Source organism: Elgaria multicarinata, chromosome 3 (genome assembly GCF_023053635.1).
Source record: "Elgaria multicarinata webbii isolate HBS135686 ecotype San Diego chromosome 3, rElgMul1.1.pri, whole genome shotgun sequence".
Lineage (NCBI taxonomy): Eukaryota > Metazoa > Chordata > Lepidosauria > Squamata > Anguidae > Elgaria > Elgaria multicarinata.
The window spans coordinates 37,590,095-37,617,426 of NC_086173.1; the positions used below are offsets into that span (position 1 = coordinate 37,590,095).

At 44.9% G+C, this 27,332-nt stretch overlaps 1 protein-coding gene across 2 annotated transcripts; it reads right to left on the reverse strand.

Moving 5' to 3' along the window:
* Positions 1-5,872: 5,872 nt before the first annotated feature.
* On the reverse strand, positions 5,873-17,763 carry DNAJC14 (DnaJ heat shock protein family (Hsp40) member C14). Of its 2 annotated transcripts, none has more exons than XM_063119961.1 (7): positions 17,682-17,763; positions 15,875-17,370; positions 14,598-14,704; positions 11,659-11,778; positions 10,668-10,828; positions 8,198-8,294; positions 5,873-7,355 (listed from the first exon to the last, which is right to left on the reverse strand). In XM_063119961.1, the coding sequence occupies exons 2-7, from the start codon at positions 17,201-17,203 to the stop codon at positions 7,118-7,120; spliced, it is 2,052 nt and encodes a 683-aa protein (XP_062976031.1). In that variant the 5' UTR covers positions 17,204-17,370; positions 17,682-17,763; the 3' UTR covers positions 5,873-7,117. The 2 variants fall into 2 exon arrangements, with proteins under 2 accessions (XP_062976031.1, XP_062976029.1); XM_063119959.1 differs by having other exon boundaries at positions 15,875-17,390; positions 17,682-17,751.
* Between the last annotated feature and the right edge of the window lie 9,569 nt (positions 17,764-27,332).

The window sequence follows — 27,332 nt, forward strand, 5'->3', positions numbered from 1 at the left end:
GATTATTATACGCACAATACCAACAAGAGATGAATGGATGTTGAAGATGTTGGAACTCGCAGAGATGGCAAAACTTACAGCGATAATGAGAGAAAGGTCAACAACTATGTTTATGCTGGAATGGAAACCTTTGATAGAACATCTGAAAGAGATAGAAAAAAAATAATGTATTTGTTTGTGGATTTTAGTATCAAGATGGGGAAAGAGAGGAAAAAGGAGGGATTAGAGAGAAATGAAGTACAATTCTGTGAATCCAATGTACGAGACTCAGATAAATCATAAAACTGAATTTGATTGACATATAAATGGAAATTAAGAAATTAGTTGGCATTTTTGGCATGAAGATGGCTAAAGATGTACTTTAACCTTACCGTTAAATGTTTTTATTGTAAGTGTAGTTGTTTTATGTATACCTTTATTTGTATGCATTATATGTGATGTCTGTGTTGGTGATGTTTTTTAAAAAAATATTTAAAAAAAGAAAAGAAAGTGAAGCAAAGGACTAGTACACACATGCACGGCTATGTATCACTCAGACTTGTTATCTCCAGGGCTCACTTGAGAGAGCTGACAATGACTGAGGCCAGGCGCAAAATGGTGGCAGAGTTTGGTATGAGCCGCATTTGCTGATACCATTTAATAGTGTTATCTAATCCTCTTGGAAATTTGCTAAATTCTTTGCCACAGTGATTTCTTTGTAGCAGGGAGTTCCATAATTCACTTTTCTTCAAGATAAGTACACACGTTAGCTCTGGTGGTATCATTACTCAGCCTTGTCATTTTGAGAAGAATGTGCTGATCCAGAGGTTTAGGGTTTGAGTTTCCAACATGGTGCCCACGGGACATCTCTTTTGTCACCCATGTTGCTCCTTGTTTCTCCTGACTTTAATTTATGTCTTATGATTATTATTATTTTAATGGGCAAATTGCCATATTGCAATTTGACTTATCCTTTGCCTGCTCGCCACCATCTTCCTTTTCTGTTGTCCTCATCTTCTGGTTACTCTCTGTGCTATTTTGTGCTCTTCTGTTTGCAGGCCGCGTTCACCCAATTTTAAGAGTATATATACCTCATTCCTTTGATGTTTTGGTGAAGACTAATTGCAACTAGATTCCTCTTAATTTTACTCAGCTGTAGTCTCTTGATAATGAGAGATGAATATGAACAACATGAATCACATTATTACTGGAGTATAGATGATAGGGTATGGAGTAGACAGGTAGGAATTAGGCTGCGGAGAGGGACTAAGTTTGCCATTTACTGGAATCTTGTGTATATGCAAAATGCTGCATTAAACCAAGTACTGGAAAGTTCAATATGTATTTATAAAACAACAACAATCAAAACATCTTTTTTTAATTCAGCAACCAAACCTCCATTTCCCCTCCTCTTGTAATCAACTTTCATGGCAGTAAATTCAAGAGAGGCAAGAGAAAACACCCCTTCACACAATGCAAGCTATGGAATTCAAGTCCACAAGATAGGGCTTAGAAGCCTCTGAAAGGCATTTCAACAAATTCATCAAGGATCAGTCTAACAATAGTGGCTAATCATGATGGCTAAATGAAACTTCCAGGTTCGGAGACAGCCTGCTGAGGAGCAACACCAGGAAAGGGCTCTTGCCCTTGTGTCCGGCTTGTGGGCGTCCCAGAGGAGGCATCTGCTTGGCCACTGTGGGAAGCAGGATGCTGGAATCGATGGACCCTTGGCCTGATCCAGCTGGGCTCTTCTTATGTTCTTATGAAGAGACTCAGCTGTCAGAGCTGCCATGCGATACAACGAAGTGAAGCAACCTCCATGAGGGTGGTGGCGCTAGCGAAGGTGTCTGAATGGTGCAGCAAAAGTGTTGGCCATAGGGGTGGGGAGCATTCGGGCCCACTTCAAGCAGCAAAATGTCTTGGGCTGACACAACTCTTAAATGTTGTTCAAACATTATAACTGAAAAAGCTACTTTTAAAAAATAAAAAAAGCATTTTGAAAATGCTTTTGAAAATGCATTTTGAAAACAACAAAACTTTTGTAAAGATGTCAGATAAGGTGCGTGACCATTTAGTGCCACACTCCCATGTGATTGCTTTTGTGCATTTGTTCTCACTTGATACTACATCATATATATATACACACACACACATAGTGAACTCACTCTGAGAGTGCTGATACTTATGTAGCCAAAATGACACCATCAGCAGGGTTTGGGGAATCCCAAGATTTGCAGAAGTTCAAATCTTACACGCTGAGATCTTAATGATATAGGGCGGGATACAAATGTTTTAAATAATAAATTAAATAAATAAATAAATAAACTTTAGGGCTACTAAGAAAACAGCCCAATGAGGACTGAGCATGTTCAATGGCCAAAGAACACTGAAAACAACAACAGAAAACTGGGTCGGAAGCAGATGGACTGGCTTGCAAAAGGGCAAGGCTGGCTGGAATTTGAATAGGAGCTCTCAACACTACAACATTTTGTTGCAGTATATTTAAATATCCTCTACACCCTCTTTTTGCTTTCCATAGGGTAGATTTTATCAAGCTAACAATATGCATGAGCTAACTGGCCCTGTTTACTAAGTATAGACAGATAAAAACCTGCTGCCAGTATATTCTAAAATCATGTCCCACATCTCTGAATCTACATCAATGGCCCATTTTGCATGTTCCAAATGAATTCTGGCAGTAAGGGTTTTTGCTTCTTCCCAGGGCTCAGTCAAATTCAACTCTGCCCTAGAACTGGCTTTACTCGAATCCTCAGCGTGACTTAAGACAAGCTTGCTTCCATCACCCACTCTTCTGAATCTTTTGAGATTGAGAGTAAAAAACACAAGTGACAACTGGCTTTTTTTAGTGCAGTATAAATACGCCACTGTTCCGGTGGGACTAACACCTGCCATCTCTTGTTAATTTGAAACAGTTGTTTTCTATATGCTGAATGCATACGGGCTTGGCTAGAGCAGCAGAAGTCTCACTACTTAAAATGGTCTTCACCCAATCCTTTTTCTTCTCAGTACCCCAGCTGGATTACTTAAAAGATAACTTTAAAATGTCCAACAAGAGTTTAGGTACTACCTGAAATAACAAACCCAAACTGTATTTTTGTTTGCATATATGTTACTAATACATCATGAGCCTCATGTGGCGCAGAGCGGTAAAGCAGCAGTTTCTGCAGCTGAAACTCTCCCAATGGCCTGAGTTCGATCCCAGCGGAAGCTGGTTTCAGGCAGCCGGCTCGGGTTGACTCAGCCTTCCATCCTCCCGAGGTCGGTAAAATGAGTACCCAGCTAGCTGGGGGAAAGGTAATAACGGCCGGGGAAGGCAACGGCAAACCACCCCGCTATAAGGCCTGCCAAGAAAATGTCAGCGAAAGTTGGCGTCCCTCCAAGAGTCAGTAATGACTCAGTGCTTGCACGAGAGGTTCCTTTCCTTTCCTACTAATACATCAGTTGCCACTTTATTAGGCCTGGAGCTAGGAAGAGCTGAAATGCAGAGAATATTAAACTCACTCACCTGATACTGTTGTAGATAGGCCATTTCCAGATAACAACCATGCTGAAGGAGTGCTTCTTGTCCCTTTCTGCTCCCCGTCACCATGAAGAGAGTGCATGGTTTCTTTTTTTCTTTTTAAGGGAGTTCTTGTTCCAAGTTGTTCTCACCATTGAACCCATATTGTTTCAACTCTCAATGTGCGTATGCATCTGTGGGCTCTCAGTCAAGACCTTCATGCAAGCAATAATTAACCCTAAATACAAGTAATTCTACAGGCGTGTCCACTACAGAACCCACCTGAAGTTTAATAATACCTGCCCTTGACACAGAGCCAGCACAGCATCTTATACATTCTGATGAGGTGCTTTCGAATGGAGGAGTTTCTCATTTGCTGCTGCCATTTTGGTGTTATTTTGTTCAGTTTTTTTGCCTTATGGAGATGTGTATTTTGGAAGTTTTGTTGGGGTTCCATGACGAGGGTGGGGCATGGTAAGGTGGGATTTTTATTCACTAAAATCTTCATAAAATAAGGGGCTTTCTTACAAGACATAACATTTTGATACAGGAAATGGCTTTGGGACAATCCTGTCTGCTGGCTGTAGTTTCATTTTCCTATAATAGGTTTTAGAGCTCCACCTTCTGGAGAACATCAGTGGTGCACATATTGCAATCACTTGCTTACAGAACAAAAATGAGGAAATAGGTGAAATGCAGAATTTTGTTACATTTCAATTTTCTCTTTTAAGAGTCCAAAACAAGCTGGACCAGACTAGAAGAAAGCAACATTAGAAGCCAGGCACCAAGGAAAAGCAATCACTACCCCAAAACAAATCTTTTAATAGATTTACAACACAATCCTATGCATGTCTACTCAGAAGTAAGTACTACTGAGTCCAATCAGACATCCAGGAAAGTGCGTATAGGATTGCAGCCTCAGTTACCTATTGGATCACTTCATGTTCAGGGTTGTGCATTAATTTGAAATAAATTTCCATCTAAAGAGATACCAAAAAAAGAGAAAGAAAATCCAACAACATGAATGGGTAACTAACCCGACAGGCAAGCAAGACAGAGGAACTGTAGTTAAGCAGGTGAGGGAAGACCTGTCAAATTTGCAGTACGTCCTGAATCTGGGACCTGGTGGTAACGGTTAAATCCCTTTGTCACCACTAAGCGAGGAAGGGTACAGCCGGAAGACAAGCCAGGCCTGCAGGATCTCTCCCTTTACAATAGGCTGGAGCAGGTCAGGAGGGAAGCCAAGTTGCTGTTGAAGCTTGGCTCTTTCATTATCAACAGTTATATTATGAGCCATCATGCTTTTTGATCTCCTTTGGACCCTACAAGTGACAGGAACCCATCAGGCAGAAATCAGGATGGAAATAGCTTGAGCTACGGCAGTTGACAGAGGTGGCAGAGAGACACGGGAACAGCAGTGTGTGCTGCAGCTCTAAAAAGCAAAACAGTGAAAACATCTGGTGCAATTTCAAGCACACCCTCGCCCTGGCCCTTTCCCGTCTTTGTTGGCTACGAAGAGCTCTACTGCAGGGAGAAAATCGGCTAGCCCTTCTATCAGCAGGGTGCGGAGAGTTATGCACTTATACTTTTCCCTGACGTGCTGTGTAGCCAAACCCAAGCCCCAATACGGGCAGGAGAGAATGATTGACAATTGACCCTCTGTAATGCTTTCCTGAAAGAAGAAATTGGTTTGTTGGACTCTGCCTTCCTGCACAAGGGCAAAAGGTGGAAAAATCCCATCACATAGGAAGCTGCCTTATAATGAGTCAGGCCCTTGGCCCACCTAGCCCAGTATTGTCAACACTGACTGGCAGCAGCTCCTGGAGTTTCAGGCAGGAGTTTTTCCTGTTCTACTTGGAGATCTGGGGATCGAACCTGGGGCCTTCTGCATGCAAAGCCAATGCTCCGCCACTGAGCCATGGTCCCTCCCTTGGATGCTGCTTTAGATTTTAAATGGAAAAGCAGGTTATAGATTTTAAATAAACTAAAAGCCTTTGCACTCCAAGTTCATTTTCTTTAGCCGTTCTACCTAGGCCTATACACCTGTACCATAATTCACAATATTTCTCTAAAATGCATGGCAGGCTGATGGCCACAGAAATGTATATACACATATACAACTAATGGAGTAACTGTAGTTATTGGATATATGGCTCTTCAATGGTAAGTACTTGGATCTAGAGGCTGTAAGTACAGTGATATGAACAGCCTCACCTGTCAGCTGATGCCCTTAATTCTCATCATAAATTAAATCAAGGACTAACACTAATTCTCTCCTTGAAATGTCAGGGAGAAGTGAGAGGCAAGAAATCCCTAAAATGTGCAGTTGTGCTGTGCGTGGAACAGGCAAGAATTAAACCATAGGCCAGACTCTCCAAGGCATTTATATGTATTTATAGAAAGGGGAATACACATGGTATTAAATATATGTATGTACATACAAATATGAACTTTTAAAAAAGCAACCTTCAATAAAACAGGTTGGACAGTTACAGAGCTAACTGTCCATGCTAAGCCTTGGGGCCGAATCCACCAGTTTCTTAACTGGTTTGACCACAGTCCTGGGATAGCATACACAAACGATGTGCTTGCCAGGATCAGGGAAGAGCAAACCAAGCACCTTAAAAACACAGGGACTTGGATCTCTCAGAGAGTCACTTTGCATTCAGAGCCAGAAGTGGCTATTTGCTCTTTAACCATGGGGTAGTGCAGAACACATCTCAGTAGTCTTGCAACAGAACCATGGAACATTTGAGACTCAAAAAGCCTGCTTGGCATAATCCTGAGTATCTGCACTGTGTTTGTGCAGCCCCTGAAATAATAACTAGGGGGTGTATCTTCATCTCCTCCTAACTTTACTAAGTTTGGGGACTCAATGGGTTCCTTTGCATGGTAGGCAATAAATTAATATTTTCTAGCAAGGACGTTGCAGGTGGGAGAAGGGTCTCTTCCTCTCAGAATTGGTAGATCACCCAGCATGGGGTAAGAAGATAGTTGCTGATATTGAACAACAATTAGGGGGTCATTTCCTGCACTCTTTAAAAATTACTACACGCCAAGCCTTTCCTGGACAATTAGCCACCCTGTAAGACTCAACTTTTCTCCAAGTCCCAGGTGAGCTAAAAGGCTGATGATAGCAGGACAAGTGTAGTAAATCAGAAGAGATTCCAGTCTAGTCATCCTTGTGGACAAAAGATAAATAATTGGCTAACATCACTGGTGGTAGTCATATTTCTGCTGAAGAGGAAATGCTGAACAATTATAGAAGCATCTCATTAAAGTCATCTTAAATTAGATCCCATGGCTCAATATACTCTGCACTACCAACAGCCCACACTCGGGCATGCCACATCTTCATTATGATGCTTTCAGGAAGCCTTCCACCGGAGTTCTTTGGTATCACGGGATCCGTGTCAACGATTGCAGTGAAGAGGAGAGCGGGTTTTTCCAGCCATAATTTACTGGATTATGGATTAGTCCAGAGGAGCCTGAGTCATCTGGATTTTTTGACACTAACAAGAATACACTTTTCCCTTTTGAAACAGCCCTTTTGCTACCTGACAAAGAGCCTGGCATCCAGGCAAGCCTGGGAGATTTCACTCCCACCCAGTCGCGTCCTCAGCGCTGAAAGGGACGTCGCACCTTTTTCCGCCGTTTCTGCTTTGAATCTCCCTTCTGGGAAGTACTGTCCACCTTTGTTGGAGGCGCAGGAGGGGTTGGCACACTCCCTGGGGATGATGGCTGGGGTGTGCTGAAAAAATTCCCGTTCGGCATCTGTCCAGGACTCCCTTGGAAGATACGGTTGAAGAAGTCCTGCAGTTCTGCAGCTGAAGTAGGGCTGCTATCCGAAGCAGCTCTTGGCGGGGAGAGGGGAGGGGAAGAGAGCAGAGGAAGGGGAGAACAAAATAATCAAACCCAGCATTGACTGCAAAAGACGGAGATATTGGGGATTATGGGGAAGGGGGGAGATGGAAGAGTTTGCAACTGTAGTACAATACTGTAAAGGGAATTATGGTAAAGCAGGAAATGGAAGAGTTTGCAACTGTAATATACAACACTGTCTATTATGGAGCAAAGGAACCACGTTTTATTAGAAAGGTTTTAGAACAAGAATCAGGCCTCTGGGTACTAAACCATGTAGCTAGAAACCCTTCTGACTTCTCCAGACCAAGGAATATTCTACATTCTGGTGAGTGTCCTACCTTTAGTCCCAGGGACCCTAAAGTATACCAGTCACCTAACATATTTGAAGAGAAAACAAGGACACAACTAGTATCACTCATGCACATGCGTTAGATGCAAATTATCTGGAATCCATATGCTCAGGGGGAAAGGATTCCTAGGCTCACAGCTGCACAGAAAACTGAACACAGATCTGCTATGTGCTTAGAACTGCTGTGTGGGTGCATGTGCATATAGAACATTTTAACACAACTACCACCACAAACCTTGTTGTGGGTTAGAGTTTCTAATCCCATTTCACTCTGTATGCCCAGCACGCCACGTCAGTGGAAGAAACAGAACCTTTTGAATGCAGAGATCAAATCCCACCACAGTCTCCACTTACACAAGATATAATGTAAGTGTACATAGATCTCTGGATGAGAATGCACAAAGCCTAAAAATACACCATCTTTGCTCAGACAGTAGGGACAAATACTTCTAGAGGGAAATCAAGAATGATCATTCAGCACCAACCTCTGGCGTCCTCCAGAACCCCTTGATCCAAAAGATATATGATACGGGACCCGGTGTGTGTCCGGGGAGATTCCCACTCGCTGGCAGCCAGCCCATTCTGCACATCAAAAGAAAAAGTCATCAAGGAGGTGGCAAGAACTATCTGCCTCACAAGGAAGACAGGAGTGTCCTTAGAATCTGAACTCTCTTCATAGACAGCAAACGCAACCACTGCAATAGGATAATGTATCAATCGCACGGCACTTTAAGAGTGCCAGTATTTTAAATTCCTTTTCTTGCTCTCATGGTAGCCCTTTGTGGTTCAAAGCATCATCACATTTTAAATGAGAAACGAAAGCGCAGTTCTGCTTTACACAGCAAACATCTGTCGTGTGTGTACACTGGTGCTTAGCATAAGAGACCTTTCTATTCCAGCATTCTGTTCCCATAGTTGCCAGCCAAATGTCTATGGGAAGCCCACAGGCAAGACTTGAAGGCAATAGCATTCCCCCACTGGTGATCCCCAGCAACTGGCATTCAGAGGTGATAATGTTTGGTTATCCCAATGAGGACAGGATGAAAACAGGCCATGAGCGTACAGTAAAATAGGACTGTCAGTCACAAAAGGCTGAAGGGCACTGGGGATAATGCACGTGCCAGAGACAGATTCCTCCTTGGGATCAATGGATGTTGGTATGCTAATGCTGGAAGCCTCTGAACCAAGCTGGAAGAGTTGGAGGAGTACTTGGTTTTGAAGGAGAACATAGATACAGTGGGCATAATGGAAATCTGGTGGAATGAAGAGAATCAATGGGATATAATCATCCTTGGATTAAAATTCTATAGGAAGGCCAAGGAAGGCCGTACTGGGTTTGGTGTTGTTCTGCACATTAAAGAAGGCATAGTGTCAAACCAACTAGAAACATCAAAAGGAGCAGACTCTGTATCCCTCAGGTTCTCACCATCCACCAGGTTTCATTTATACCCTCTATATTACCCTTCAAAACCAAGCATGCCAACTCCCCTATCTTGGCTTAGAAATGTCTCGCATTAGCATAGAAACACACGGTGCCCCTCCCCAATGTCTCTGAGAACAATGGAGGCCATTGCACCTAGCACATAGCCCTGGCCTCTGCCTAGAAAGCAGACAGGTGCACACACAATGCAACACACTGGATAACCCCCACACACCCCTTCTGGCTTTTTACCTTCGTAGCCAATTTTCTTTATTGGATTTGTTTACCTGGAAAGCTAAGTCATTTACTATCAGAAAGGGGAGGAAGGATGCCTGCCCTGGCTTCACCCTGTTGCTAAATTCACACAGGAGCTTAATTCATCTGTCAGTTTAATTATTTATTTTATTATTTTATTTATTGCATTTCTATACTGCCCAATAGCTGAAGCTCTTCGGGCAGTTCACAGAAATTAACTCATTACCTTGACACTGTGTACTTGAGTTAAGACATTTCAGCACTGGGGTGGGGTGTCCTCTTCACACTTGTGCAGCCGACTGCCTCGCAAGTCTGTTGTACTTTTATAGTCTTGGCTAGCTTTCCCCAACTGTTGCTGCAGTCCATTAGATCGGGGCCGGGGGCTCATTTAAAACAACAAAGGGGGTGAGGGTGACTCAACTACTGGGCTGCACCAAACTCCAGTGAGTGGAAATCCAGGCCAGTTGAGCTCCCTGGGAATGGACACAATGGAATATGGGCAACAGGTAGGGGATTAAGGAGAAGATGTATTTGCAGCCACCCTGGGAGCTCAAGGGTCTGACTCACTATAAACCTGATCAATCTGCATTTTTCTAGACTTACATACTAGCTTTAAACGTGGAAGTAAAAGCTGAACTGTTAAATTTCACTAAGGACTACACCTAAACTTTATCTTGTGAGCTGCACATAAGACACCTAAAATGAAACTGCCACTGACCGTGAACTGAAAGCTAAGCCAACACTTCTTTTAATAAGTAATTTTTTCCACTAGCAATATCTCCTGAAACACAGAGTGTGCAAGATGCAACTTCTGCAACATGCATCTGAGAACCCTTAATTGGGTCAGAGTTCTGATCTGCATGTACATGCTTGTTTGAACATGCACATACAAATATGTATGCCAGCTGCACTTAATGTTTTTTACTGCAAAATATTCTGCACAAAATGTGGAATTGCCTGGGTTTGCCAAGGTCCAAAAATCTATGCAGCAAACCACACAAGCTAAACACAATAGATCATGGACAGGCAACTTGTGGCCCCATCAGCCCTAGACTGCATAGTCAATAGTGAAGGATGGTGGGGGTTGTAGGATGAAATATCTGGGAGACCACAAGTTGTCCACCTCTGCAATAAAAGATTCCTGTTAAATCATTAGCATCTAGTTTTTGAATAGCAAGTAACCATGTTAGTTGGGGGTGGAGGGGAAAAGTCCTAAAACTCCATTTAACACCTCACCTTCTGTTCCCATTTTCCCTCATCCAGCAATGTGGTGCCATTACCTGTGATGTCATACACCTTTCCATCCATCATGGCAAAGTACGTGATCTTCAGTCCTAGCATGCTGGATTCAGCCCAGAAGTCACCCTCCTCAGCTGCATGAAGCTTGCTACATTCTGCACAGTAGCGGGCATTCAATGGGTCACGATCCATCTCAAACCTCCTGCAGCAAAGAACTCATCAGAGCAGGGTTGCGTGCGTTTGATGTGCTAGAATTTGGAACCCCAACTCTCTACTCCGCATGCAAGCTGCCTTAATTTCAAAGGAGACTGTAGATTCTGCATCCAGAAATGGATCACACAGAAGATCAAACAAGCTATAGTCATTTGTACATCTTTAAGTTTGTCTGCTCTCAAAGGATTTAGATGTTTTGACAAGTAATGGGATGGAGGACCAGAAGGAAAGGAAAGGAAAAGTATGGAGACCGGGATTACATGATGAGCAGAGGAAGTAGCCATAAGACAGGCTGGGGTAGCAAAAGCCTCAACTCTCAAACCCCAGCCCAACTGCTTTCTGGTATCTAGCTTCAGCTACTGCTCAAATTTTCCATGGATGCTTAGAAGCATTTTCTTAAATAAAGAGAGGGAAGCCTCGATTCTCAAGTTATTAATTTTGAATCTTGCACCAGATTTTGTGCCTAGGTGGTGAACCTACAACTGCACGGAATACACGAGGCTCCGACTGTAAAAGTTTAAACACTGGACTACAAACACTGAATTTGGTCTTGCCAAAAAAAGAAACATCCCACCCCCCACCCACCCATCCCAACTGCCAAGAGACCTCAGGATAAACAGGAGCTCTGTGCTCGGGTGCCATCCTCACAATAAACCAGGCTTGCACGCAGGCTCTCTGCTGCATGGCTTTGTCAAAACAGTTCCAAGCCAGAATTGGGATTCTGCACGCTATGGAAAACAGACATGTAAATGCCATTACTGCACCCAGCTTGATAGGATGGCAGTGCCAGTGCAGAGTTAACAGCAGCTAGCCACTTACTTGTGCTTCCCCTGGCACTTGTTACACATCATCGTATTCATGGCTTCTTTCAGGTCATCCTGAAGTTTGGAGAGGAACTCATTCATCGACTTGGTCAGCTCTGTTTCTGCCATGCGCTTTCTGAAATAAAGGAAGTCATAAGCCATTGGCAGCAGTGCCAATACAAGGAAGAGGCCTGGATAACACTTACTGGAAATCAATAGAACTTGCTTCCAAATAATCACAGATAGGACCAGACTGCGAGAAATATGTGCCGTATGCTGACGCAAATATCCACACACACCCCACAACCCCCCACATTTCTCTGAACTATATGCCCCTCTGTCTCCTGTGCCTGCATTTGTACTGGTCCATAAAAGGGTAGGCATCCTTCCCAAGTCCTCCTAATTCCATACCTAGGATCTGTCATGATACAAACAGCATGCTCATCCTGCTTTTCATACTTGGAAAGTGACTAACATTGCAAAGAATTAAATAAGTTTACTACTCAATTAACCAGGGGGAATCTTTTTAGCTGATCAAAGTGTTTTAATCAATTAATCAACTAAATGTTACAAACCTAAAACTTAAGTAACTAGGAAGTAAAACTTGATCATCCTCAAGAAACAGGTATTACAGCCTGACAGATTTCAAAACTCATTTACAAGAGCTGAGTTTCAAAGTAGTATAGTAACTACCTGGTCTGAATTAGTAGGTTCTGTGTTACCTCTGTCTCCTCTAGGTCTTCTCCCCAAAAGGCCTTTAGACTTATAGCACAATTTGGACCCTATCATCACCAGTACTCTCCCATTATTGTTTCTGTAACACCCTTGCCCAGTTGCTAGGTGGGAAGGGTTTGGATTTCTTTCTACTTCCCACTAAGGTTTAGATAGATTCTTTCACTACAACCCATCTTTAAAGAGGCAGTAGTGCGACCACTCCGGAAGAAGCCCACCCTGAATCCAATGATATTAGATAACTATCGCCCAGTTGCAAATACCCCTTTCTTAGGGAAGGTATTAGAGAAGGTCATGGCGGAATAACTGCAGGCACTCTTGGAGGATACTGATTATCTAGACTCATTTCAATCTGGGTTTTGACCTGGTTATGGGACTGAATCAGCCTTGGTCACCCTGATGGATGACCTTTATCAAGAGAGAGACAGAGGAAATGCAACCCTTTTAATTCTGCTCGATCTCTCATCAGCTTTTGATACCATTAACCGTGGTATCCTCCTCAATCGACTCCTTGGGCTGGGCATTGGAGGTACTGTGTTACAGAGAGTAACACTGGGTGACCATTCCTTGGCCCCTTGGCAATTAAGCTATGGTGTATCACAGGCACCATCTTGTTCCAATGTTGTTTAACTTCTATATGAAGCCTCTGGGGGTGATCACTAGGAGATTTGGAGCAAAATGACATCAGAATGCTGACAGCACACAGCTCTATCTCCCTGTGACATCTGAATCAGGAGAGGCTGTGCAAGTCCTAGATCAGTGTCTAAACTCAGCCATAGGCCGGATGAGGGCCAATAAATTGAAACTGAATCCTGGCAAGACAGAAGCCCTGTGGGTGAGTGGTTCCCGAGTACAGGAAATAGGCTTATTGCCTGTTCTGGGTGGGATTGCACTCCCTCTGAAAAATCAGGTTCCAAGTTTGGACGTACTCCGAGGTCCATCATTGTCACTGGAGGCCCAAGTGGCCACAGCGGCTTGGAGTGCCTTTTTCCAGCTTTGGCTGGCTCAACAGCTACAGCCTTTTCTGGACAGGGATAGCTTGGCCACAATGGTACAGGCATTAGTAACTTCAAGACTGAATTACTGCAATGCACTCTATATGGGGTTGCCCTTAAGGCTGCTCCGTAAGCTGGAACTAGTGCAGAAAGCTGCAGCTTGGCTGTTGTCAGGAGTTGCCTCTTTTCAGCATATAACTCCTTTGCTGAGGGAACTGCACTTTCTGCCTATTAGCTACTGGGCCAGGTTTAAGATTTTGGTACTAGTATACAAACCCCTAAACAACTTGGGACCAGGATACCTGGGAGAGCACCTTTTCCCTTACCAACATGACTGATCACTGAGAACATTGGAAGGCGTGCTCCTGGTGGTTCCACATGGACCTATGGCCTGTCTGGAATCCACCAGGAGAAGGGCATTTAGTGTAGTGGCCCCTTCTCTGTGGAACTCCCTGTCCTTTGGAGGTCAGGCAGGAGGCAGCATGAGGCTGCTTCCAATGCCTCCTGAACTGTTTCGAGAAGCCTTCCTCAACTGACTAGCCACTGTTTTTCTGGTTCCTTCATTTTACATTGAACCATTTTAATTTGCTTTTTAAATCTTCTTTCTTTTATTTTTTATAACTACGTTCACCACTTCGGAAGCTGTTTTAGATAATGAGCAGTGTATAAATATTGTAAATAAATAAATAAACCCACAAGGAAGGGTTGTAACTGATAAAAGCTTATCTAGAGAAGAGAAAAGCGAAGAGAAGTTGGCACCAGAGTATTGACTTTTACCACCAATTACCATGAGGACAAAAGCAGAGGTGAAACAAGGAGCAGTTGGTGGTACAAGCTCCTTTTCAAAACTCATGTACCCTAATCACCTTTATCCAGTCAGGAATACATGTGCTTCTGTATGTATTAACAGAACTGAGCTACTGATTCTGAAATAACACCCCAGAAGGGCATTCAACTGATATATTTGAAAGTATTTCCTCCAGTCCTTCCAATGTAAACACAATGCTCAGGGCAGTATTTAAAAATAGCTGGAATCACTAGCAAGTCTTGCCACAAGAGGAAGCTGATACTCATGGTCTCGTTTGTAAGGTACCTTCCTTCCTATAAAGGCTCCACTTTGAGAACCGCCCTCTACGCACCCTCCAAGCTCACAGGTAAAAACATCATGCCCTTGTAAGATTCGCATCCCAAAGCCATCAGATGAGCAAATGGATTTCGACACACTTACATTTCATATTCCTTCCTCCTCTCTGGATTGCTGACAATATCCCAGGCTGCCCGCAGTACCTTGAAGGCCTCCTCTGCCCGTGGATGCTTATTCTTGTCTGGATGAACCTGTGCAACACCCCACCCCATCCCCCAAACCAAGAAGAAGTCAGAAATACCTGTATTGTGGTATTAATAATATTTCAATGATTTGAGCATTTGGTTAAAACATATCACATGCATTATCACAGTAATCCTAATACACATCCTGCGGTTCAGGCCAACATTAGCATCCACAGATCACATGCAGATCATGGGGCTGAGGCAGAGCAGGGTGGTTTGCCCAAGACAATCTGGCAAGTTAACAGCAATGCTGAGATTTGAATGAGTACTTCCAGCTTATAATGCCAGCATGTTTTCTGTTCAAGAGTTCAGACAGGGTGTTCTCTTCTGTCAAAACCAGTCCTAGCCACAAGGGAAGCCAGCCTGTTCTAGTAAGTAGAAGAGACTAGCAGATCACCATGTACATTGATGGTGCTATATAAATAAATAAATAAATAATAATAATAATAATAATAATAATAGATCTAAATCAAGGCAGCACCTGAACTTAATAGCAGGACAAGCAGTTCCTATGCGTATGCCCATGGCTCCCCACCACCACTGTACATCTGTTCGTTTTCCATTTATTTCCCTCACTCTGGGATGGGTGGAGGAGGAGAGTAGAAAAGGGTTCAGGCCAGAATTTTGCATCCTTAGAAATTAATGGGGACCTTTAGCACCTTAAGGCACTAAGACATGACAGGTTGAACTTGACTCACTTAAAGGCTGTTCCTTGATACCCCAAGAAGAAAAACTAGCAGAACTCATCACAAGGGCTTGGACAGCCCAGACACTGTCAGTGATAATGCAAAACTACATCCCCCCTAACAAAACTATATCCCCCTAAGTAGCACAATGAGCATAGCTAATGCATAGAACACGAGACAACAGGATTCAAGAGAGCTGCTAAGCCTGCAGGAACTGGATGGAAATAACGGCTGGACTCTCTACCACTCCACATAAGGGCACTTTGAACAGAAGAATGTGTCAACTAGATACAGAGGGGGCCGTCCTACACTGCTGTGCAATATTGCAAATAGCTTTGGTGAACGCATGTAGGGAGCAGAGCTACATTCTTCAGTGGCAAATATTTGCCAGCCCAAGGCAATAGAAAAGTATGAAGGAAGTTCTTTCCCCCTCAGGCATTTACACTTCAAAAGACCCCCCAGCTTCCCCCAGTTCGAAAGGCCTGCTCACCAATACTGCCAAGTGCCGATAGGCTCTCTTCAACTCTGCATCCGATGCGGTTGCCTCCAAGCCCAACACCTGGAAAGGATTGAGCTCTTCCTCAGGGGTGTGTGCCATAGCCAACAAGCGTGCTACCTCTTCACCAGGCTGGTATGGCCCAGATCCACCAGGAGACCCATTGTAAGCCATGCCCTCTGGCTGGTTGGTCCTTAACCCTTTGGGCATCCCAAAGGCAGCATACCACTTAAGCAGCAGGCCTGCCACCCACTTGCAAGTCCTGCTTTCTTTGAAGAGGGCCCAAATTTGGGGCAGGTCAATGGCTGAAAGAAGCCAGGCTCCATGGCTGGTGTGGGCCAATCTACCCAGGACATTGATCAGGGCTGACTTGGAGACCCGCCAGCAGAGTCGCAGGCTACCCAGGAGGAGCATGAGCACCAGGAAGAATACAGCACATAGCATCTTAAGCAAGCGGTAAGTCAGGGCCATCCACGTGCCCAGGTGTCGTGTCAGTTTCCTGCAGCCCAACCTCGCATTCTGGATCCAAGCCCGCACGCTGGTTCGGATGGCGTCTTGGTCACGTGGGCTGAAGGAGCAGCAGGAGTACAGTAGCTTCCCACCAGCTTCCACACCCTCACCACACCTGTGGGTGACCTGCACAATCAGGCTGATAAAGAGTTTGAAGCAGGAAACACAGAACGAGGCTGACTTCTCCAGATGCTTGAGCAGCTCAGCTCGGATATGATGGCGCCCACCATCGCTCCTCTTCCTAGCCTGCCTATGTTTCCCTGCAGATAGTGCAAAACGCACTTCCCCCTTGTCTTTAGCAGAGGAACGGTGCCTTTGCTGCCGGACAATCTTCCTTCCGCCAGGAGCCCGAGTGCAGTCAGGGAGTTCCTCCTTGGCCTTTGATGCCATGTCATCCTCGATATCATCTTCCTGGTCTAACAGTAGCTTTGACGTGGCCTTCTCTGTGGGGCCTGAAGGCCAGTGCTGGCAAGTGGAGCCACACAAGTCATTCTCCTTCTCTGAATACGTTGCAGAGAGATCAGAGAGATCTCCCTGGCAATTACAAGAGCCAGTTCCATTGCCAGGGATGTTGTCGCCAGTAAAGTGAAAGCTACCATTATCTTGGTTACAGCTTCCATTCCAAACAATGTGAGCCTCCCTAGCGCTTTCTTCCCCAGCTGAAATCTCAGCCTTTCGAGGAGCTTCTGTTGCTTCAGAAATTGGTCCCTCTCCACTGGGACAGACTTTGCAACTACAGCACTTTTGGGAGATTGGGCCACCAGCGAACGCATTGCTTCCTGCGTCCCCCACCATTCGAGAAGAGGCACTCATTAGCCAAACAAGGGCTGCCAGTGCCCAAAACGGTCCTGGGCAAGTCAAGATGTTCTGGCTTAGGTTCACACAGACCTCCAGTCCCAGACCTGATAATCTCCAAATGGTTCCAGCATTACTCTGCCCTTCATGAAGATTAAGTTACAGCCATCACCAATCCCTCTTTCCTGCAAAATAAGCAGAGAGACTGAAAACCAGGTTATACCTTAAACCCCCCCCCATCCCACCCCCAACCCCCACACACTCCCGCAGCTTCTTTGCTGGCTGGAAGCCTGTCCCACTATGGCCTCCACAAAGTAATAGTTACAATGCCTCTTACAATGGCTAACAGAGAGATAGATCCCTGCAACCCACTTTTAGAACTAGAGGGGGAGATAGGAAAGTAGGCGCCACTCCGTGCTGGGGGGCGAGAAGAAGAACGTGGTCGCCCAGCCGAGGGGACAGGAAACACTGGAAAGGCGGCGAGAGGGGAACTCACCTGGTGCGTTGCCCTGGCAACGAGAGGGGGCGCTGCTGCCGCTGCTCCCTGCTGCTGCCCCCTCACTCCCTCTCGCTGTAAGCCTCCACTTCCGCCTTCCGCCCGCCGATGTGTAACATCTTTCTCTCTCCGCCTTCCACGTCCGGGTCAAGCAGAAGGCGAGTTGCGGGGTTACATCGCTATAATGTCGTTCCTCCTCTTCCTCCGCCTCTTTTTCTTTTTAAGGGCCGAAATGCAAAACGTCTGTTAGGCCGAGCGAGTCTGGCTTTCTTGCCCACTATTATCCGCCCCCCACCTCTCCCCGGCTATTCCCATGTACACGCAGATTAAAGCGAGGGCTGACTCTTGGTAGTCGTGGGCAAATCTGGACGGGCGGTGCTGGGACTGCTGGCTTCTCTCCTGGGCTTCTACGTTAGCAACATAGAGGCTGAGTTCCGACGAGACGCTAATCAACTGGGGGTGGGGGTGTAATAGGATCATAATGGGAGACAACCGTTGATTAGCCTATCGTCCGAACTCAGCCAGATTCGAGGCTGGCTGATCTCCCACCTCCAAGACAGCAGTCCTGTGCATGGGAGTAGGTCCCATGGAACGCAATGGCGCTTGCTTCCGAGTGAACATATATCGGATCCAGCAGCGGTGAGCTTGATTTTCAGTCTGGACGGCTCCGAGCTGAATCTGTTTTTATCTGTACGCCGCCCTGAGATCCTAGTGATATAGGGCGGGATGCAAATGTTTTAAATAAATAAATAAAATGAAAGGTGCCCAAGACTCAGTTCTCTGTCAGAGCCATACTCATTAATCCTAGGTGTGTTGGGAGCTGTCCATGTACCGTAAGGGCAATACATTCCGCAGATGGTCAGGAACACTTTCCACTCAGGAATACCAATGCAACTAGTGATAAAGTAGACAAAATTTCTGAGTTTGAAAATCGGTGGTGGGGCTAGCATTTCAAGTACGATGGAAAGAGCACACACTGCTTCTAGAAACTGGTTTTGTGAGAAACGGATTAATATGGAAAGGGTTCCTTTGCGGGTAGAAAATGAATTCCATTGTGAAACAAAGCCCTTTGGTGCTGGATGAAAACCTGAGTTACTAAATCAAAGCTTCTTGCAACACCTCCTACCATTCTTAGCATGATAATTTCATGCATCTGATTACGTGGGCTCCAGTCCACAAAAGCTGATGCGACAATAAATCTTTCATCTTTAAGATTCCTAGTTTCAAGATTAACCTTGGTTAGATCAATATAAGCCTAGAAATAACACTATCTTATGCTATTTATGCATACTCAGAAATAAGCCCTGCTGTGTTCAGTGGAGATTATACCCATGAGTGTACATAGGATTGCAATTCTGGCCAGACTTCAACAATATTCAGGCAAAGGAACACTGAACGGTTGTGGCCAAATAATCAGCCTTGGAAATTATTTTTGGAGTTCCAATGGAAAATCTGACATCAGACCTTAAATTTCAAGTTGCCGATTCATTTCTGCAAACTCTAAATTAGATTTTGAATACAGTGTTTGCATGGATGTTTTTCAGGTTTGGCTCAGCACTTCGCAATGTAATTTCTCCCTGTGTTTAATATTTGCCATTAGTCTAAGATAAGGCTGGGGAATCTGTGCCTGCCCCCCATGTTATTGAATTACAACTCCCATCATCCCACACCATTGACTGCAACATCTGGAGGGCCATATATTCCCCAGCCCTGCTCAAAAATTATAGAATGAGTTGGATTCAGGTTTAGGTGTGTGCAACCTCTCCTTTCCAAGACAGACCCTCCAGAGCCCTGAAAATGCTACCCAGAAGCTTGGGGAACCCTGCTGAATGGGGTGAACCGTACTTTGGGAGGAGAGAGCCCTAAAAATCTGCTGAAGAGATGCAAGCTGCATCTTCTGAAATTCTCTCTTCTTCACAACTGTTAAAGTTGCAGGAGCCTTATACTCTTTTGTATTTGACCTCCCTATCAGGATCCTATCTTAGAGATAAAATAGGAAATGTGGCAGACCAACCTGAGCCATTACTCTGACCAACTGAGTGTGCAGTACTGTGCATCCTTGCATGGAAGTAATTCCCATTGATCTCAACAGGACAGACATATTTCCAAGTAAACATGCAAAGGGTTGGACTCCAAGAGTGCTATCCTGACTGTACTGAGTCCCTACAACAAAGGCATGCACGAGTGGTTCCCCTGAGCCTATAGCATTTGGGGATCTTTTCATTTGGGCTAGATTTTATCCATTTCTCAGTCCTAAAGAGCATTGTTTAGAGGGAAATGGCTGCTCAAAGTAAAAAGTATCTCATTTGAAACTGCAAATGCTTTCGACCCAAGTTCCAGTTTTCACCAGCAGAGGTCAATTACTTCTCTTGAGTTCTTGTTCAGGAGAGGCAACAGCTGTTAGATGGGCAATATTGAAAAGGAAATTAACGTGGGCATGTCCTAGCTGGCATTATGGCATCTGGGGAATGAGTCGGTCCTTCAAAGCCAATGGTATGTCCTGTAACATGAGGAAGCACAAATTCACACTGAGAATGCAGATCCAGAGATTTGGAAGACTGTAGAAGCAGCTTGAAAATTCAGCTGCTGTTGCACATGAAGGAGTGGTATTTCTGCTCTCTTGGACACAAATCTTCCGTAGTGCAATTTTGCCTGGACCTGGGCAGCTTCATTAGATTCAATCAAGTGTCTCCTAAGTCTCTGAGGCAAGCATTTCCTTCTACCTGTTAGCTGTTTCACAGCAGAACCTTGGACACAGCTGAATTGTGAGTGACCTATAGAGGATTGAGCCCTTACTGTAATGCGATGGAAAAAAGAGGCAAAGTCTCAGGATGTTGAAAAAATACATAGTTTATTCCTCAAAGTAGCCAGACACGTTTATTATTATTATGATTATGATGATGATGATGATTACATTTATATCTTGCTTTTTTCCTCCAAGGAACCCAAGGTGGCATACATAATCTTCTTCCTCCCCATTTTAACCTCACAACAACAACCCTGTGAGGTAGGTTGGGCTGAGAGTCTGTGACTGGCCCAAAGTCACCCAGTGGGTTTCTATGGCTGAGTGGGGACCAGAACCCGGATCTCCTGACTCCCAGTCCAACCGTTTAGCCACTACACCACACTGCTTTTGTCCCTCTACCATATATTTTAGGCCTTCTTGAGGGGGTAAATTGGAGATTTTAAAAAATTCCCTTCAGAGATCTGCAAAAAGATATGTCTTTGAGATTAATCCTGTAACTGGCAGTTTTTTTAAGTTTAGCCCCTGAAGAAAACCCATACTATACAGTAGATTGTAAGCCTATGCGGCAGGGTCTTGCTATTTACTGTGTATAATCTGTACAGCACCATGTACATTGATGGTGCTATATAAATAAATAAATAAATAAATAAATAAATAATAATAATAATAATAATAAGTAGAGAACCAAACTACATTGGGCTACTCTGAGGAATAAAACTGTATTTTTCAACATCCTCATACTTAATCTCTTTTTTCCATTGGCTTATTTTGGATGTTTTCCAGTTTTGTCTGACCTTTACTATAGTGCAAATATCTAAGGCAGAAGTGGGCTCACTTGGTCCATGGGACACATGTGCTTCACCCCCATCCTCTAGTATAGCCTCTGCTACCAAAAAAATCAGCGGTTTGTAAACTGCTGCAAGAGATTTAAAAATGAGAAATTTAGCTTGAAAACAAATTCAGCTCTTAAAATCTCCATAGCAGGTTACCACCAAAATTTAGTGGCAAACCACCACCACCATTTTTTTTTTGTCTGCCACTGCCAAATTTTAGCAGCACAGGTGCAGAAATGCAGCCTGTGGGGATCCATGGGGTGAAAAGTGGCCCCCAGCCCCTCCAAAATTGCCAGCTCCTGATTGAAGGGGACCTGGGTGTTTCCCAAGGCCTGGAAGAACACAATTTTATTTGTTGTGTTGGCTGGTTGGGGACCCTGGGCATCAGTCTGCACAGCCCTTGGGCCGCATACAGCCCATGAGCACCTGTTGCTCAGCCCTTATATCCATCTGGATGGGCTGCTGTGGGGGAAGAGGCTAGCTCTCCTTCCCCCACAGCAACCTCAAGGCAGCTGGCATCACTGCTACTGACAGCGCTGGAGCAACAATCCCCACTGGGGTTACTGGGAGGGGAAGAGGCGTTAGCAGAATTGTTGGGATCGGAGGACAGGTTGAAGCCTCCCTCCACTCCCATCTTGTGTAGGATTGCTGCAATGGGGGTGAAGTTAAAGCCTGCCCGCCCTTTGTCTTAGTTACTCAAGAACTAAAAAATTACCCAGACCTTGAGACAAATTTCTCTCTTAACTTCCTATCAGATTATTTATTCCTGAGCTTCACTGAGGCAGGACTCTTATCTCCCCATTGTCTTTGTCATGCTGTTGATGTTTTGTGAGGCAGACTGTAAAATGGAGGGACTGCCTTATTATTAATCTCTGTAAACTGCTCTGGGTGGAGCTGAAGAGCAGGGTACAAATACTGTAAATAAATAAATTTGAAGAAAACGTTTGGAAGATCATCTGGAATTTCTTGCCCACATAATTCTTTTGGGCACTCTTTGTTCACACAATCAGATTAATACTTTGAAAATGGCAGACTTTCCCCAGTTCTACTAAAAACTATTTAACAGCACAACCTATACATGTCTACTCAGGAGTAGGGATCATTGCATTCCATGGGGCTTACTCCCAGATAAGTGGGTATAGGATTGTAGCCTAAAGTGTTGAGCATTTTTCTAATTTATTTTACAGTGCAATCCTATACATGTCTACTCTGGAGTAAATCCCATCAACTTCAGCGGGGCTTCCTTCCAGGTTAGTGGATATAGGATTGCAACCTCAAATGATATCAGTCAGCCAGTTTGATAACTATGCCTGAAATCATATTGAAAAAGTTTGTCTAACTGTTAACTGGGCTCGTTGAGAAATTATTCAGAAGTTAAAGATTTGCTTATTCCAACCATTAGGTAAATGTAGGTCAATTATTTGGGAATGGCAATGCTGTGAATTAGGAAGATGGGGTGCAGTTAGGGCATCATAGGCCTCCCTAACCTGGCCTGGTGCCCTCTAGATGTTTTGAACTACAACTCCCAGCATAACTCACCATACATAGTATATTGTAGGAAGCTGAGTCGGAGATTCCTGATAAGACTTTTCCTCTCTTTTCATTTTTAATCCCCATTACCCTCTCATATCTGCAGATTAACCCCCCCCCCCCGGGCTATTCTGCCTCCTGTTCTCCTATGACTCAATAGGATCTCTTTTCTTCTCCGTCACAATTCTGGGGGGAACTCAGAGCCCCCCATCCATGCTAGCCCACCAAAAGGGAATAGAATGGCAACAAGGAGTTAGCTGATCATGGGTGACTCAGCTACTGTGAGGCAACCCCATTTCTGAGGATCATGTGCCTAATGTGACATGTCTGGGCCTCGGGTGCTGAGAATTGCCTGACACAAAGCCCCCTCTGTTTGCCAGAGCCTCCGCTGGAGAGAATCTAGTGTGCTTCTGAGGAAGGCAGGGGCAGAGGGCACATTGTTTGGAGACTTGTAGAAGATTGTAACATTTGGACGTGATTACCCATCTCTCAAGGGAGGCTGTGGGGGAAGGGAGGCCCTGCAAGTGGAGAATTGGAGCTGGCCATGAAGAACCCCTGATAAAAACAACCTAGAGTTTTGTCACATGTTAGAGAACCAACCAATTTATTATGGTCTGAGCTTTTATGGACTAGAGTCCACATCATCATTATTATTATTATTATTATTATTATTATTATTATTATTATTATTAATTGCATTTTTATACTGCCCAATAGCCGGATCTGATGAAGCGGGCTCCAGTTTGCAAATGCTTCTGCCAAGGTAAATTGGCTGGTGTTTAAGGGGGTGGTGGTTGCCTTTGAAAATGGTTCAGAAGCTGCAGCTTGTGCAAAATGCAGTGGCCAGATTGATAACTGGAACCAGAAGTTTTGAGCATATAAGACTGACTCTGGCCTGCTTGCATTGGCTGCATGTACATTTCTGAGCCCGATTCAAGGTGCTGGTTTTAACCTATAAAGCCTTACACGGTTTGGGACCACAATACCTGATGGAACGCCTCTCCTAACATGAACCTCCTGTACACTACGCTCAACATCTAAGGTCCTCCTCCAGTTGCCTACTCTGAGGGGAGCTCAGAGGATAACAACAAGGGAGAGGGCCTTTTCAGTGGTGGCCCCCCAATTACGGAACAATCTCCCTGATGAAGCCTGCCTGGTGCCAACATTATTATCTTTTCTCTTCTCCCAGGCATTTAACAGCATATGTTGAGTTTTAATTGACCCAGAATAGATATTGTATGAAATCTGTTTTTATGCTTTTTATGGTTTTAAATTTTGTATATTTGTTTTTAATGTTCCATTTTTAATCTTTGTAAACCGCCCAGAGAGCTTCAGCTATGGGGGCGGTGTATAAATGCTAATAATAATAACAGTAACAATAAGGCTCTCATTGTATTTACTGCAATTGACTAACACCCCTATGTTCCAGAAATTGTTGCTGGTAAGGGCAGGAGCTTTTTGCTCTTTCAGGGGACTGTCGATTAGTGGATTAATATGGCTGAGAGCTGGCCAGAAGAGAATCTAGAAGACAATATTCTGGGATAAAAATGGTTCAGATGTTACCTTTTATTGGGTAGTAAGAGAGAAGAAATCTGTGCATCTCAGAGGCATGTTACTCTCACCACCACCATTCCACTGATAAAAAGCATGGTCAAAAACATTTTTGGTTCTTGGCTCCACCCAGACCAACAAGGGTGATGAAAGGTCTCCTGGAATCTGGTTTTAGAAGGAGAGCAGAGAAAAGTAGGAACTGATGCAGGAGTGAAGCCTAGAAACAAAAACATTGACAAGAGCTCCAACCCCCAAGATGTTTTACTGTGGGAGTTGCCCACTGGTGAGGTTTGTGTGGCCTGGAAGAAAGTGAATAATAAAGAATTTTAATTAAATGTTTGTTTATTACTTTGGTGTCTAGAATACTTCACAGCAGGCTCCTAATGTTGAGCTTCTTCTAGCATACTAGATTCTGTACAACAGCCTACCCCAACCTGGGGCCCTCCAGATGTTTTGGACTACAATTCCCACCAGTTCCAGTCAGCATGGCCAATGGCCGGGGATGATGGGAGTTATGGTCCAAAGCATCTGAAGGGCACTGGGTTGGGGAAGGCTGCTACAAAGTCACGGTTCCCCAGGCATCCAACCAGAACCTGATCCAATGCTCTCCCGCATTCCCAAAGCAGTGAAAGGTCCCAGGGACAGTACTACAGGTTTAGTTTCCATTGGATGAGAAAGCACTGGAGACTTATGGTGTCTTTGCATTATTTGTTGTATATGCAAATATACAAGCAAAGCTTACTGGAAGCAAAGAGACTTGTAAAGGCAAGAAGCAAAAAGGCTGATTTGGCACTAGATTCCCAGAATACCCTGGTCCAGCTCCGCAAGACTGCAGCCCAGTTTAAGCTAACCCCCAATTAAACTCTTTGTTCTGTGCCTGTTTCTCTCCCTGCATTCAAACCATGAAACTGCCTTTAAGCTAAAATTCGCAGTTGGGCAATACCTTTGTTAGGATCAACCAAAACGCCACCAAAAAATGTGCAAGCTTTTGAGTTCTCCAGAACTCTTCCTCACACTATGTGGTATAAAAAAGGGAGGATGGGGGAAGAAACAGAAAAGACCAGAAACTGCCCAGCTCTTGTACCCATGAGGTCTACAGTTTAGATAGACCCAGTCTCAAAATGGAGTTCTGCAGTCTAAATGTATTAGTCAGTGACAGATGTTGCAGGTATTAGATTACACCTGTTTCCTTTTCCTCTTTCATTAGCTGGATAGTGCCATCTTCCCCAATAGTTTGGGTTATTACATCCTAACGGTTGGAGAGAAGTTTCCAACTCTTAAGGCACATTACTGTTTCCCTGCCCATCCCCCACCCCAAAGTCTGTTGCCACTCATTGATTTCCCCAAAACTGTCACCGAGACAGTTCAAACTCCTAAGACCAGCATTCCAGTGCTGGAAGGGCTTTGCCTTGGCAAGAATCAGCTGGTGAGAAGTGGCAAGGAGCCTGGCTCAGCAGAGGGTGAGAAAACCTTGCTGGCAGGAGGCATCAGGCCCTTGGCAGAGTCTCAGAGGTCGCAGCACCGTTGCCAGCCATTTCTATGCTAGGCTCGGAAAGAGGAAATACGAAAGACAGATGGACAGACAGTTGGGTGATCTCTCCTGGGGAAGTGGGGGCACCCTCTGATCACTGATGGCCTGAACAGGAAGAAGCCAAGCGGCTGTCGCTCATTAAGGCCCTCCTGCAGTGACAAAGACACAGGGCCCAAGCTAACTTGGCTGTGGCCGTTGCTGGGGCCATCTGCTTCCTCCCTCTTTGCCACTGATGGAAGGACTGCTTATATTCTTATTCCTTATAGGAGAAACTAGGACATGGAGCAAGGATGAGACTTACTGGGACTCAAAAGACAAGCGAATGGCAGAGCCAGGAATCACACACACACTTTCTGGCTTGAAGTGGGGCCCAGCAGGTTAGATTCAGCAGGGCTGACTCTTGAAGAGGTTTTTGCATGTTACACGAAAAGCATCTTTTCAGCTTTCCTTGTGCAAATTGTCCAGGATCAGAGGCTGATTTCCTATCAAATGGTCGTTGTGGCCAACGATTACTTTTATGTTTGCAGAGCAGATGCAAGAAAACCAGACTTACATAGCATCACCTTTGAAACGCCTCAAGCCAGGGGCTCATGAGCAAATGCAGACATGCAGCTGACAGAGCTGGCTGATCTCCCAGTTAGGAATCAGGCAGTTACACTATTGGGGTCTTCTGCCCACTCGCATCCTGTCTGCTCCACACCCAGGCAGCCTGTGCTTGTCCAGTTGCTGAGATGATGCTTTAGGCACCTGCTCGCCCAGCTGGCCTGCTAATAAGCCTGCAAGGAAAGCCTGCTGCCAGCATTCCAGAAGCTACGGGTCAGGACAGCATCTCTGCCCAGGCCTCCTAGATGGAGCCTAGCGGCCAGTTCAAGCCTTCCTCCCACCCCTCTTAAGATAAGCGAGAGCTTCTGAGATCTCCTGCCTCCTCTCTCGGATCTTGCAGCCTTTTGAAAGGGGACAGTAGCAGGAAGGCAAGATCCCAAAATTCTGGGAAGGAAACTACGCCGTGGGGTTATGGGGAGAGAAGCTGGTAGCCATAATCCCTCCCCACCCCCTACCCTGCAGCATTCGGCTCTCCCAAGGACTCTATACTTGCACGCAGAATCGCTGCTCTAAGTTGCTCCTTTCTCTGTGAAACAATCAAACAATTATCTGAAAGTGGAAGAAACCAACCCCCAAGCCCGAGAGGGGTGTTTGCGATGGGCAAGTCTTTCCCAGTCGCTGCTTTCGTCCCCCCGAGAGCGGCCTCTGCAAACAGCCACCTTGCTGCAGGACTCAAAAAACTCCCCCCGCCCGAAAAAAGGAGGGCGATCGCCCCTTCCTTTCTCTGAACCCACTCGCTTCCCCCTCGGGTCGCCCCATTTCTGAACTAGCCCCTCCCAGCGCTTGATGAGGTCACTCTTCAGCTGTTGTAGGAAAAGATTATTTTGCAGAGTTTCGACGGGGTGAAAGGGGGGGGG

What these genes read in the sequence shown, in the direction of transcription:
- DNAJC14 (XM_063119961.1), bottom strand. Translation starts at nt 17,203, where the DNA reads ATGAGTGCCTCTTCTCGAATGGTGGGGGACGCAGGAAGCAATGCGTTC. An exon ending in AAAGGTGTATGACATCACAG is followed by an intron (nt 8,295 to 10,667) that starts GTAATGGCACCA and finishes TTTGATGTGCAG; the next exon opens with AATGGGCTGGCTGCCAGCGA. An exon ending in GGTTCTGGAGGACGCCAGAG is followed by an intron (nt 7,356 to 8,197) that starts GTTGGTGCTGAA and finishes CTCCCCGCCAAG; the next exon opens with AGCTGCTTCGGATAGCAGCC.